Here is a 13,895-nt window from a genome sequence, read left to right as displayed (position 1 = left end):
TCCTTTTAGTTCTTGGGCTTAAACTTTGTACAAGGATTTGCCACTTACTTCTGAAGCTCTTGTGACAATTATTTTGTTAGGTACTTACTAAAATACAAGAAACTTTATGCTCTGCTAAGCCTCTTAAAAGAGATGTTGTCTTTTATTCTTTTCAGTAGTTATTATCATTACAACAAAATTCTCTCCCTTCTTAGGAAGATTTGCAAAATACATCCCTTTCATATTGGTAGTAAAATAGTTTATTTATTTTTTCACAGATTGGAAAATACTGCAACAGTTTTTAGCAATGTAACTGGTAACTTATTGACAGAAGTAGTAGTTGAAATGTTTTCTGTCTTAGGTTGTATTTAAGATCCTTCTAATAAGCATATGCCTTTCTAGACCATTCACAAATTCTACAAGTTATTGGAAATGGCATGTTGGAAAATTATTTGTAATGTGGTTTTGATGGGCATTAGGGTTATGTATGATTCTTGGAACTCACATGATGGTTCTCTGCAAGAGATAAAGTTGGAAGCTTCGCTGGGTTCGCTGTTACCAGCAGCATTTACTGCGGTCACCCGGAACTGGTAATCACAACCTTCCATCAGGCCAGTCACCTTCAGCCTGGTATCATACACCACATGGTCTTTGTTCACACGTGTCCAGCGCAAGCTCTTCTTCTCACGTTTGTCTACTAGATAGTTGCTGATCTCGTTGCCACCGTCAGATTCAGGTTTTGTCCACTGAATGATGATATGCTCTTTGCCAGCCCCAACTTCTTCAGGTATGCCAGGTTGTGATGGAATAGCTGTTTATATTTTTATGAAAATAAAAGGATGATCAGAATCGCACAAAATCACTATTGCTATGACTGTCCTCCCTTCTCCCTGATCCCATTACATTTCAACTGCTGAACTGTTTGAGTGTTAATACTCACTGAAGGAGTTTCTGGCGACAATGGGCTCTGATTCAACAGGCACACCAGGGCCATATTTGTTTACTGCCCGCACTCGGAATATGTATTCGTTGTTCTTGATGAGTCTTTTAACCACATAGGATAGGGTTGGGCATTCGCCTTCCACAGTCACCCAGTTGAGTCTGCTAGTCTCGCGTCTTTCCACGATGTAGTGAGTTATTTCTGCACCTCCATCTTCCTGAGAAAGGTTCCAGGCTAAAGTGCACTTCTCCTCTGTTACTCTGCTGACGGTGAGCTTTCCACATGGGCCCGGGGAATCTGAAACAGGTATAAGGATGAGCAATGAGGAAGGTGTTTCTTTCTGCCCACGCTTGAGAAAGCTTTGAAAATCAAAGATCATTTGACGTACTTACCGAGAACTTTGACCATGACAGACACGGCCTTGGTCCCACTGGCATTCTTCACCGTTAAAGTGTATCTTCCACTGTCACTTCTGTCACAGAACTTGATCACAGCAGTTGCTCGTTTGCCAGTGTACTGCAGAGAGACTTTTTCACAGAGATCTAGTTCCTTGTCCCCTTTGGTCCAAATAATTTTGGGTTCAGGTTTGCCACCAACTGCAGCATCGAGAACAAGATCCGAGCCTGCTCTGATGGTAACCAGATCACCCTGTAATCTGGCATCGAGTTCGGCTTTGGGTGGAGCTGTCATAGGCAACATAGATGTGAATGAATATATGATAGTTTATTGTTATAGAAATCGTGATAATTTAAAAGGAGAGCATTGACTATTCTTTACCGTATTCATCTCGGCAAGTGATGGGGCCTGTAGATTCTGATCCTTTGCTAACTACGCCTGTTGCATTCTTGGCCAACACACGGAATTCATAAGTGTCTCCTTCACTGAGAGCAGTAACGGTGAAGAAATTGTCAGATACGATGGTGTAGTTGCACTTGAGCCAGCGACCATCTCCAACTTCACTGACTGGCTTACGCTCTATGATGTAGCCTACAACCTTGCTGCCTCCATCATACGCTGGGGCAGACCAAATCAGTGACACCGTTGATCTGGTGACATCTGTCACCTCTGGTCTTCCTGGTGCATCTGGAAGGGATGCAAAAATAAGGTTAAATGCAACTCTGAATTTTGCTAGTACCGATAATGATGACGATGATGGTGATGATGATGATAAACAAATGTACCCTTAAATTCTGATACCTACCAACTGGGTTTTGAGCCATCATAGGTCTTGATGCTTCACTGGCTTTGCTAACGCCTGCGACATTGAGTGCATACGTTCTGAACTGATATTCCAGTCCTTCTACCAAACCGGTCACTTTGTAGTTGCACTCTAAGCATGGCACTTTGTTTTCTTTCACCCAAAGAATGGTGTTACGTTCTTTCTTCTCAACCCAGTAGCCAGTGACTTTACTGCCACCATCATGATAGGGTTCTTCCCAGCGAATAGACATGGTATTGGCAGACACACAGTAGACCTCAGGTCTGGTAGGTGCACTTGGTGGGACTAAATATAAGCAAAGGTATCAGATATGAATACAGTTTTATAAAATTCAGGGGAAATATTTAATAATAGAGACTTGGAAATATGATTTTTATTTTTCTTACCAAATGGATGCTCAGCAACGATTGGTGCTGATTCCAGAGGCTTGCTGACGCCAAATCTGTTCTCTGAACTGACACGGAAAAAATATTCCATGTATTTTGTGAGATGAGTGACTTTAATCTGAGTGCGCTTGACGCTGGAATTGACAAGCTGCCAAGCTGTTGTACCTGACTCACGCTTTTCAACTATGTAATTAGTAATATCGGTGCCTCCATCATCTTTAGGTTCAGCCCATGATAGGATGCATGATTCAGCTGAGACAGATGAGACTTCAATGGGGCCAGTTACTGGACCTGGCCTTCCGATGACCACAACTGTGATGGTAAATGTTTTAACACCAGCTGTATTTTCCAGGGTCAAGAAGTACCTTCCAGAGTCACCTCTCATGCTGTCCTTTACAGACAGGGTGGTTCTGTCTTTTGTTGTTGTGATACTCACTCGATCTGTCTCCTTAAGTCTCATTTCTTCAAGCTTCCATGTTACTTTGGGGGCGGGACGACCACTGATTGGCACGTCAATGGTAAACGTGCTGCCTGCTTTGCAAGTTATGAGCTGATTGGTAATTCCAGTGAGATCAGCTGTGGGCTCAATTTGAGGCTCCTTGATGATGACAGAAGAGAAGGCTTCCCTGGGTTCACTGTAGCCAGCATCATTCTTGGCCTTCACGCGGAATTCATATTCAGTGTTCTCAATGAGTTGCTCCACCGTGAAAGTCAGCTGTTTGGTGTGACCAGCTTCAACCCAGAAGTCAGATCCCTTTTGTCTCATTTCGAGCAGGTAGCCAGAGATTCGGCTGCCTCCATCATGGTCAGGTTTAAGCCAAGCTAAGACCACAGAGGATTTGCTTGTGTCAATGACATCAAGTCTCTTCGGTGGAGCAGGCTGTTCTGTGGCTACCATTGGTTCTGGCATTTCATAGGGTTCACCAACACCATACTCATTTTCTGCAGAAACACGGAAATAGTATGGAACGCCTTCTACCAGGTCGTTGACCTTGAGGATCTGACGAGTGCATTTTTCACTGACCACCTGCCAACCACGGCGACTGGCTTCTCGTTTCTCTACCACGTAGTGATGGATTCGGGCACCCCCATCAAGGAGAGGGGCATCCCACATCAATGTAACAGATCCCCGGGTCACATCCTTGAAGGTAATTGGGCCAGGTGGGCCTGGAGAGTCTAGCACCTTTACGGTGAATGTGATTGACTTACTACCGCTGTTGTTTTCCACGGTAAGGGTATATTTCCCTGCGTCGTTTCGGTTGCAGTTTTCCACGGTGAGGGTGCTGAAGGAGTCTGTTGTATGGATATCAGCCCGAATGCTAAGGTTAGAGTCAGGTTTGCTCCACACAGCTGTCGGAGTTGGTCTACCCTGATAGGCAATGAAGAGGCGGATACTGGCCCCAGCTCTCACAATATGAGTCTGCTTGAAGTTGGCATCGATGTCTAACTCAGGAGCTGATAATCGGTCAACTGCTTTAATGGTGCCGGTCACTTCACAGCTGTCTCCTTTTCCAGCACCATTGATAGCACTAACCCGGAATTTGTATTCTTCACCTGCTTGTAGATCAGTAACCGTATATCTTGTTTTCACACATCCTTCTGCATTCACCTTGTGCCAGTCTCCTAAGTCAGCTTTGCACATTTCAATAATATACCCAATTATCTCCATCCCTCCATCAAACACTGGCTTAGACCATTCTAAGCTCACAGTTGTCTTTGATGTGTCTGTCACTTTGACCACAGTGGGAGCACTTGGTGGGTTGACTGGCTCTCTACATTTGATTAGTCTTGAGATTCCACTTGAAGGTCCTACTCCTGCAGCATTTTCAGCCATGACATGGAATTCATACTCATTGCCCTCTGTCAGACCAGTGACTTTGAATCTTGTCTCAGAGATTGGTCGTTTGCTGATCACTTTCACCCATCGCGTGCTTTTCTTTTCTCTCCTTTCAAGGATGTACTGTTGAATTTCACTGCCACCATCTGATTCTGGCCTTGCCCATGTCAGGGTAATGCTATTGCCTGTTACATTACTAGGTTCTGGAGTGCCAGGGGAATTGGGAATAGCTGTAAAATGAAAACAAAGAAAGAAATAAACCAATTAGACACATTTGCTTGGAAGTTAACCTTATGACATAGTACCACTTAGTAAAAATGGTCGCTTACTGTACTGTATTTGAGCAACCACTGGGTCAGAATCCAGTGGCCTGCCAACACCAAACTTGTTGACTGCAGAAATACGGAATTGGTATTCATTGCCAGTTATTAGTTTAGTGGCGGTATAGCTGAGGGCTTCACAATTATCCTCAATTAGCGCCCAAGCAAGTCTGCTGGTTTCCCGTTTTTCAATGATGTAGTGCGATACGGGAGCACAGCCGTCATTGAGTGGAGCATCCCACCACAAGGTCATCTTCTCACCAGTTATACTGGTGAATCTTATTGGCCCAACTGGTTTCCCTGGTGTATCTATAAGAAAAAGGTTCCAGAGTTAGTTTCTTTCTCCTTGTCCATTAAAATGCAATCAGGCATGTCTTTAATCCAAGTCCTGTACATTGTAAGATTAAGAAGCTATTTTAGGAGTACCTTGTACTTTCACTGTAATTTCTGCTTTTGTGGAGCCAGATGCATTTTTGGCTTCCACTCTGTATACACCACGATGGTCCCGAGTAGCATCTCTAACAAAGAGGCTGGTGGATCCAAGGACATCGGTTATTTCCATATTCATCCTCTTCTCAATTTCTTCTCCATCTTTGAACCAAGTTACTCGAGGTACTGGTCGTCCTTGCACCAAAGCTTTAATTCTAAGGCTCTCTCCAGACTTAATAGTGACACCATCAAAGTACTCAGGGCCAAACTCTACAATTGGTGCAACTATAAAAGAAAGAGATAATATGCATTAGTTTGGCTTAATAAAGACTTAAATAAGCATGTTTTTCATTAGCACCATATCATAAAGCCTGAAAGGGTAATGCTTATACCAAAGGCTATTTTGAAAGTAGGATTGATAGTTAAGAATTTAGACTATGGGTTTAAACATTTGCATATTATTAGGTTATCGCCTTTGTTATATCTGTCATGTTATTAATCTTGCATTTCCATTTGTAAAAAGAAAAATGAAACATTTGCGGATCATTTACTTCCTAATACTGCTGCATATTCAAACAAGTTCCTGTGCCGGGCCATCAGCTGCACTCAGGCAAGCTGATAATTGTGCTGTTGGACCTGTGTTGTATTTTAGTAACTTCAGTCGAGAGGGACAGTTATTCTTGGGACCTTTTTTTCTTTATTTATTATAAATGACTGAAATCACAAAGCTAAAAACTCATTCCCACTTGCATGCTATTTATATGGAAATGAAATAATAGACATGGTAAAAAGAATTGATGCTAATTACATTTTTTTCTTCTCTTCATCTGAAAGGTAGAAAATCTAATTCATCCACCTAACAACCTTTGGTAATCTGTATGAAACGTTTCTCTTCCCATTTTTACAGACCAGTGGCCCAAAAAAAAAAAATATATATATATATATATTTTTTTTTTAAATGTGAATGCTCTTAATTACATTGGAAATTGGTTGTAAATGCTTACCATTTTCGTCCCTTGTCATAATAACACCAGAAGACTGTGAGGGCGGGCTTATGGTTCCAACAGCGTTTCTTGCAAGTATTCTGAACTCATATCGATCCCCAGGACTAAGTCCTGTTGCCGTGTACTGGCATTCGCTGACATCACTAAAGTTGCATCTGGTCCAGTGATCACTCCCTTGCCGTTTCTCGATGCTGTAGGCCACGATCTTACTGCCTCCATCACGCAGTGGTGGGTTCCATTTCAGAGTGATGGTTTCCCGGGTGACATCAATGTAGTCAGGAGTGCCAGGTGGGTCTAAAAATTAGATGCAAGTTAAAGGCATCATTATTTCTGTAATCAACTCTTAATCTTCAGTGGAAGGAAAATAAATAAATCCCCCAAACTCATTTTAGCCATTAATTGCAATTTTTTTTGTATCAGAGTCTTTAAAAAAAGAATTTTATATTGCTCTATTAGACTGATTTAAAATCATCCCCCTTGCTTTACTTGACCAGCTCTCTAGTGACAAGGAAATATGTGAGAAGGTGATACGTGGAAGAAAAGCAGTGTTTGAGTTGTCACTAACACATTCAGTTGCAGAATTAAATATATTTGAATAATCCTCAGTCACTTACCTACTGGGGAAACAGCTAAGGTAAATTTGCTTGGGTCACTAGGTGAGCTTAGGCCGGCAGAATTTTCAGCGTATACACGGAACTGGTAATCCAGGCCTTCCATTAGTCCAGTAGCTCTATGTTCTCTTCCAGATATTGGTGATATGTTAATTCTTTGCCACAGGATGCTATTTCTTTCTTTCTTTTCAACATGGTATCCAGTAACTTCTGAACCGCCATCATAAACTGGAGCATCCCAAGTTAGGGACATGCCATCAGAAGTCACATTGTACGTAACTGGCTTTCCTGGGGGGCCAGGAATCCTGAACTGGTGTTTTGCCACAATGATGTTTGAGTCAAGTGGCTGGCTGACTCCATATCTGTTTTCTGCCCTAACTCTAAACTGGTATTCAGCATCTTTGACTAGATTAGGAACTTTGAAAGTTGTCCGGGCAACGCTGGAACACACCATCTTCCAATTAGTTTGTGAAGCTTCTCGCTTCTCAATGCTGTAACAGGTAATTTCTCCTCCTCCATCATCATCGGGCACATCCCATGATATGATGACACTGTCAGCCTTGATTTCATCAAATCTAATGGGCCCTTTGGGCTTTGATGGTGGGCCGAGTGTGATGATTGTAATGGGAAATGAGTTTCGACAAACTGCGTTATCGAGAATAATGGTGTATTTCCCTCCATTCTCCTTCTTTGCATTCTTAATACTCAGAGTAAGTTTGTTTTCAGTTTTACTCAAACGAACACGTTCGCTTTCTTTCAATGGCAAACCGTCTTTCAGCCAACTGATAGATGGTTTGGGTTTTCCTTTATAAGGTAACTCGAGGTGCACATTATGCCCAATTCTCACAGTGACTTGTGCCCCAGGGATTTCTGACAGGTCAACTTGCGGTGGAATTACAAGTTCTTTCACTGTAATTGGCCCAATAGTGACACCATCACTCAGTCCTTTCTCATTTCTGGCAGACACTCTGAATTCCAGGACTGAATGTTCCTTGAGTTGGCTAACCTCAATTTCACATGTCTTACTTATGCCAGCATGTGACCATGTTTGTTCGCCTTTACCTTTCCTTTCCACAATATAATCTGTGATGACACTACCACCATCAAAGTCAGGCTTGGTCCAGCTCAGGGTAACAGATGTTTTTGTTGAGTCTTTCACTGAGAGATCACGTATAGGAGCTGGTACCTCAACAGCCTTCACCGGCTTTGTAGTTTCACAGGGTTCCCCGATTCCAATTTCATTTTCTGCAAGAACTCTGAAGAAGAATGGAGTTTTCTCTGACAAATCTGTTACCTTAAAGGATGTGCTAGAACATTTGTGTGACACTGAAGACCATGTTCTCTTGGTGGCATCTTTCTTCTCAATGATGTAATTAATTATGGGAGATCCTCCATCAATGAGAGGAGACTCCCAGAGCAATGTGACTGTGCCTCGAGAAACATGTTTAATCTGTAGTTTCTGGCAGGCAGCTGGTGTATCAAGCACTTTAACGCTCACAGTTGAAGACTTTGGCTGACCAACGCCATTTTCTATTGTGAGAATATATTTGCCCGTATCATTGCGAGTGACTTGAGGAATAGTGAGTAATGAAGATGAATCAGTGTTTTGAATGCTGTATCTGGCATCACTGCCAAGATTCTTCTCATCTTTTCTCCATGTGACAGTAGGTGGAGGTCTGCCTTTGAAGGGAATCAACACTTGAACGTCTTCACCGGCTTTAGCTATAATGGAGGTCCTGAAAGCCACATCTAGGTCGATCTCTGGTTCCTCTGTAGACATAAAATGGACATATACAATGAATTTTAAAGCAAGGAAATGAGTGATTTCCTCTATTAAAAAAATAAAAACACAATCATACCAGTAGGTACGTACCAAGTATATCTTTGGCCTGTACGGGTTCAGTCATTTCTATAGGTTCCCCTTGTCCGGCACAGTTTACAGCGGATACCTGGAAGTAGTAACTGACTCCAGGTTTCAGGTTAGATACCACATACTCTGTAGTTCTGACCTCTCCTTTTGTAGAGACAACAGTCCATTCCTCTTCCTCTCCTTGTCTCATGCCAACAACATATCCAGTAACAGCACTGCCCCCATCGTAGACCGGTTTACTCCAGCCAAGAGTGACGGATGATTTAGTTGAATCTTCAATTCTTATCTTAGCCGGTGGGCCTGGAGGATCTGGCATGGCCAATCACAATACCGTAATTACATAATCGTGTACAGTTTGGTGACATGAAAGAATACATAGGTGAAGACACCACACTTACCAATAGGATCAGCAGCTTTGTAGAAGTCAGATGGTTCAGAAAATGGACCCTGTCCAGCAGCATTTATAGCACAAACTCGGTATTGATAGTCACTGTGTTCCGTGAGTCCTGTCACTTTCTGTCTAGTGTCACGGATCGTCTCCTTTAGGACTTTAAACCATCCCAGACTCTTCTTGTCTCGTTTCTCAAGGAAATAGCCGCTTATGTCACTACCACCATCTGCAACTGGCCTGTTCCAGACAACAGTCATCGAATTCTTGGTTATCTTTGTCACCTCTGGCACGCTTGGAGGCCCAGGTGTGACTGTTTAGAAAGGAAGAGGAAAATGAGTTCAAAGGATCAACATTACTGATAAATTCTACCTTTTAATCTTCAAATCCTATCTAAGAATATTAGTTTCATTTATTACACTTTCTACCTGGTGAAAAGGATGATAATGAGAAGCAATATGATGAACAAGAAAATAAAAGTCAATCAAGCTCTGAAAACATATTCATAAGCTAGCAGAATAGTATGTATGTATGTATGTATGTATGTATGTATGTATGTATGTATTTATTTATTGGCCGCGTTGCACGGCTTGAGGGATCTTAGTTCCCCAACCGGGGATTGAACCCGTGCCTCGGCGGTGAAAGTGCCAAGTCCTAACCATTGGACCGCCAGGGAATTCCCAGTTTATATTTATTTTTAAATTTTCAAGTATTTGATTTTAGTTTTCTAATGAAATCATGTCTCACCAAATGCATTCCTTGCTACCACTGGGTGAGATTCCAGTGCATCACCAATTCCGTATTTGTTCACAGCGCGAACCCGGAAGATGTATTCATTTCCTTTGATAATTTTGGTGGTCGTAATGATGCACTCTTCCAAATTTTCAGACATCATAGACCACACGAGGCGGCTTGTCTCACGCTTTTCCACGATGTAGTGAGTGATTTTTGCACCACCATCATCCGCTGGAGGCTGCCAGAGAAGAGTTATCTTTGTAGCAGTGACGGTCTTAAATTCAATTGGTCCACCTGGAGGTCCTGGTTTGTCTGTGAATGAAAAAACAAAATGGTATATTAGTCAATTTTAAAAGGCTTCTAATGTAAAATTATTAAGTTTTAGGCAAACAAAATATGATGTGGGCCTGTGTTCACCACCTACCAAGGATCTGCACTCTGATGGTGGCTGAGGCTGAGCCTATGGCATTCCTTAGTTTTAATTCATAGCTTCCACTGTTAAGGCGAGTTGCATCTTTGATGAGTATAGCTGCAAGGTCAGTGGTATTTTCGACACACACCAGTGCACTGGTTTGTAACTCTTTATCATCTTTATACCACTCAATTGTAGGCTCAGGTTTGCCAGAAATGCCAGCTCTGAGCTTCACAGATGTACCTGCTCTGTATTTGACAACTTCTGTATATTCTAGAGGCAAATCAATTACGGGTCCACCTGCAAGAAAAACAGATGAGAAATATTTAGAAAATCACAAGGATGAAATAAATAATTGCAACAACTTCAAAGTAAGCCCATTGGCCTTTATTAAATAATACACACGAAGTAGTTCTAATACTATTTATATTTTACATTTAATTTTACAAGCCACTCTTTTATCACAGATGGGGAAGAAAGATTGTGAGTAAGCTCTGTACCCCAGTGACACTGCACTAATTGCACAGGGACTTAACTGCCTTTGAGATGTATTTTAACATCTATCAGGTGTTTTATTCCAGTGATGCAATGGGATACGGCAGTGAGAGCATCATTGCAGAAGCTGCATTATATGTTTTCTTTTATTCTAGTTCTCCTTCCTCTGACTACCTCTGATTCTTTTTATTTTCCCTTCCCAGTTCACTGGTATCCAAGTGGGGGCATTTCACATCAGACCCTTGAATTCTGAATTATCTACTCACAGAGCTGTAAACTTCCCTGGACTGATTTTCTGCCAGGCTGCTTAAAATTTTTGAGAAACAGAATTAATTTGACTTGCTTCACAGTCTCACAAATACTGACTCAGTGTCTACAAAGCCTGGTTCATAAAGAGAAGCCCTGAGATTCTCAGCATGAGGATGGGAGTGGATACTTTTGCCCAGATACCATAGAGACTCCTCCTTGAAAATGGGGACTTTTAGAAAAAGTGTCACAGGGTACCTAACTCTCATGAAATTTTAATTTTCAAAGCACTGTTGAGCTGAATGTGCCACTTATTTTCCAGAATGGTCAAGTATGTGTATTTTGGACTGACAGCCATGTAGAGAGAATTCTGGAGTCTGTCTGTTTGAATACCCACCCTATCATTAATGAGCTGCTTGATGTTGGGGAAGTTATATAAGTGCTCTAAACCTCAGTTTCTCTACAGTAAAAATGGGCTTATCTTAAGGCTGTTAGAACTAGGGGAGAGAATTCATGGAAAGTACCCAGTAAATGTTAGCTGCTGCTAATATTATCATCATTAATGCCTCTGTTTAGTCTTTCACTTATTTCAGAGGAATATTCTCTGGGCATTCAACCATGGTTTTAATTATTGATGCTGAACATTTTAAATAGAAGAGTGAAAACACCAACTCATGTAATCAAAGAATCATAAAAGGTTGAAGTCAGAAAGCCCTTTAGGTATCCTGTAGTCCAAATCTCATGTTTTACAGTTAAGTCAAGAGGCCTGGAGGGGTTATGGAATTTTCCTAAGACTCCCAGCTAATTCATAATTTCTTCTAAAAATCTAACAATGTACATAGTAAAAGTTATCCTACAGATTAGGGCCACAAAAAGTAAGACAAAATACTGAGTTAAATTGCTGTCGGGATTCAAACTGCTAAAAATGCTTACCATAAGAATCGATGCATGTAATGGGGCCTGCAACCTCGGATGGATTGCTGATGGAACCGACAGCATTTCTAGCAAAGACACGGAATTCATACTGGGAATTCTGAGTCAAGCCAGAGACAGTGAGTTGAGTCTCAGTAACGTTGGTGAAGCTGGCCTTGGCCCATCTGCCATCTGGAAGGTCTCGTCTCTCAACAATGTAGCCTGTAATCTTGCTTCCTCCATCAAAAGCTGGTTGTTGCCATGAAAGGTTGACAGAGTTCTTTGAAACATCAGTGATACGGACATTTCTTGGGGGTTCTGTGGTAATGACAGGAAGCAGATTAGTGGCACTTATTTCAACATTATTTTGCTTTGCAGAAAGAAGGTTTGCATTTTTAAGTAGTGAGAACTGTCCTTCTTATGACAAATACATACCGCAGGCATCAATGGCTAGGACTGGTTCTGAAGGATGGCTGGGTTTTCCAATACCAGCAGCATTTTCTGCATACACCCTGAATTCATAGACAAGTCCAGCATTGATGGTTGTGACTGTGAAGTGAGTGGTGCGGATGACCATTTTGTTGGCTTTCTGCCATAAGATAGTGTTTCTGTCTTTCATTTCCAGGTGATAGCCTATAACTGCACTGCCTCCACTGGACACTGGTTCATGCCAGCCCACGGTGATACTTTCTCGAGTGACATTAGTGACCCATGGTGTAGATGGCGGTCCAGGTGTTGCTACAAAAGAGAGAAATCCCAAAGGTTAATACAGACACTTAAAACATTTATGTATATGGAAACCTGGGATCTTTGAAAAGTTTGACAACTTACTGTATGGTAGTTTGACAACCACACAAGCCGAATCTATGTGATCACTGATGCCAAAGCGGTTTTCTGCCTTGATGCGGAATTGGTATTCTTCTCCTGTGGTCAGTTTCATGACTTTAATGATGGTTCTTGCAACTGTCGCAGACACTTCAGTCCATACTGCAGTACTTGTCTCTCTCTTGAGTACAATGTAATTGGTAACCTGACTTCCACCATCATACTTAGGTGGCTCCCATTTGAGAGTCACACTCTCTTCAGTTACATCACTAATCACAACAGGGCCAGTTGCGGGACCAGGCCTGTCCAGTATGATGATGTTAATGAAAGCTTTGGTTGTTCCACTGGAGTTGGCAGCAGTGATCTCATATCTTCCAGCATCAGCAGCAATGCTTTCTTTGAGATTGATGGTCAGGTTCTCAGCAGTAATTTCAGTGTTAAATCTCATGGTTGCTTTCAGCGGGACACCATCTCTTGATAAGGTCACTTTGGGCAGTGGTTTTCCAGAAATTGGAATATCAACTTTAAGGTTTGAACCAGCTCTAACATAGACGGTATGACTTGGGAAGTTCTTCATGTCAATTTCAGGTGGTTCTGAAAAATAAGAGTATGGAAGGTGAAGGTGAAAAACGTTTTATTGCAAATTAACTTAAGTCAATGCAAATAATTTCAAATTTTGCTTCTGCATAAAATTAGACATACCTAGCTGCTCCTTTACAAGGACAGGAAGCAGAAGCTCTCTTGGGTCACTCAGACCAGCTTGATTTTCAGCAAACACCCGGAAAAAGTATTCAGACTTCTCCCTCAGACCAGAAATGACATGATGGGTTGACTTTACCACTGCACATCTCACCCAATTTTTCTGTCCTTTTTCTAGTGCTTCAATGACATAATGTACAAGTCTGCTTCCACCATCATGTTCTGGCTTCAACCAGGCCAGGGAAACACTATCTTTGGATACACGTGTTACTCCAAGTTTTTCAGGTGGGCTTGGTTTTTCTAAGAAAGTAAAACATCAGAAGAAAGAGAAGTTATTACAACATTTTTTCCCCACATGTGTTCTTCCTGCATTGTGAGAAGAAAAATTTTTAAATGAAGGCCACAGAGTTACTTTTATTTGAGTCTTTCTTACTTTTTATATGATCAGTTTGGCTTCCGAGCCAAGCAAAACTTTCCCAGGCTTTGTCATCTTATGTTATAGCATGTCATAGCATTCAAATCAAGTAAGTGTCAAATGACCAAATAAAATGATTAAATTTATCCCAAATTTATCATGGGTGTAAAAAT

General features: G+C 41.6%; 1 protein-coding gene across 5 annotated transcripts in view; it reads right to left on the bottom strand.

Annotated features, from left to right (window-relative positions):
* Positions 1 to 13,895, bottom strand: part of TTN (titin) — a 279,823-nt gene that overhangs the window by 17,653 nt on the left and 248,275 nt on the right. For all 5 annotated transcript variants that reach the window (XM_068543885.1, XM_068543886.1, XM_068543888.1 and 2 more), the window contains 18 exons: positions 13,311 to 13,607; positions 12,615 to 13,202; positions 12,219 to 12,521; positions 11,805 to 12,101; positions 10,143 to 10,430; positions 9,731 to 10,030; positions 8,994 to 9,296; positions 8,599 to 8,904; positions 6,729 to 8,495; positions 6,115 to 6,408; positions 5,108 to 5,395; positions 4,691 to 4,990; positions 2,525 to 4,591; positions 2,121 to 2,423; positions 1,697 to 2,002; positions 1,312 to 1,602; positions 920 to 1,216; positions 485 to 790 (listed from right to left, as the gene is read on the bottom strand). In XM_068543885.1, the coding sequence (XP_068399986.1) occupies positions 485 to 790; positions 920 to 1,216; positions 1,312 to 1,602; positions 1,697 to 2,002; positions 2,121 to 2,423; positions 2,525 to 4,591; positions 4,691 to 4,990; positions 5,108 to 5,395; positions 6,115 to 6,408; positions 6,729 to 8,495; positions 8,599 to 8,904; positions 8,994 to 9,296; positions 9,731 to 10,030; positions 10,143 to 10,430; positions 11,805 to 12,101; positions 12,219 to 12,521; positions 12,615 to 13,202; positions 13,311 to 13,607 (8,901 nt within the window). The remainder of the gene's footprint in view (positions 1 to 484; positions 791 to 919; positions 1,217 to 1,311; positions 1,603 to 1,696; positions 2,003 to 2,120; positions 2,424 to 2,524; positions 4,592 to 4,690; positions 4,991 to 5,107; positions 5,396 to 6,114; positions 6,409 to 6,728; positions 8,496 to 8,598; positions 8,905 to 8,993; positions 9,297 to 9,730; positions 10,031 to 10,142; positions 10,431 to 11,804; positions 12,102 to 12,218; positions 12,522 to 12,614; positions 13,203 to 13,310; positions 13,608 to 13,895) is intronic.

The sequence above is a fragment of the Eschrichtius robustus genome, chromosome 5, assembly GCF_028021215.1.
Source record: "Eschrichtius robustus isolate mEscRob2 chromosome 5, mEscRob2.pri, whole genome shotgun sequence".
NCBI classification, from domain to species: domain Eukaryota; kingdom Metazoa; phylum Chordata; class Mammalia; order Artiodactyla; family Eschrichtiidae; genus Eschrichtius; species Eschrichtius robustus.
This window is presented reverse-complemented; position numbering and strand designations above follow the sequence as displayed.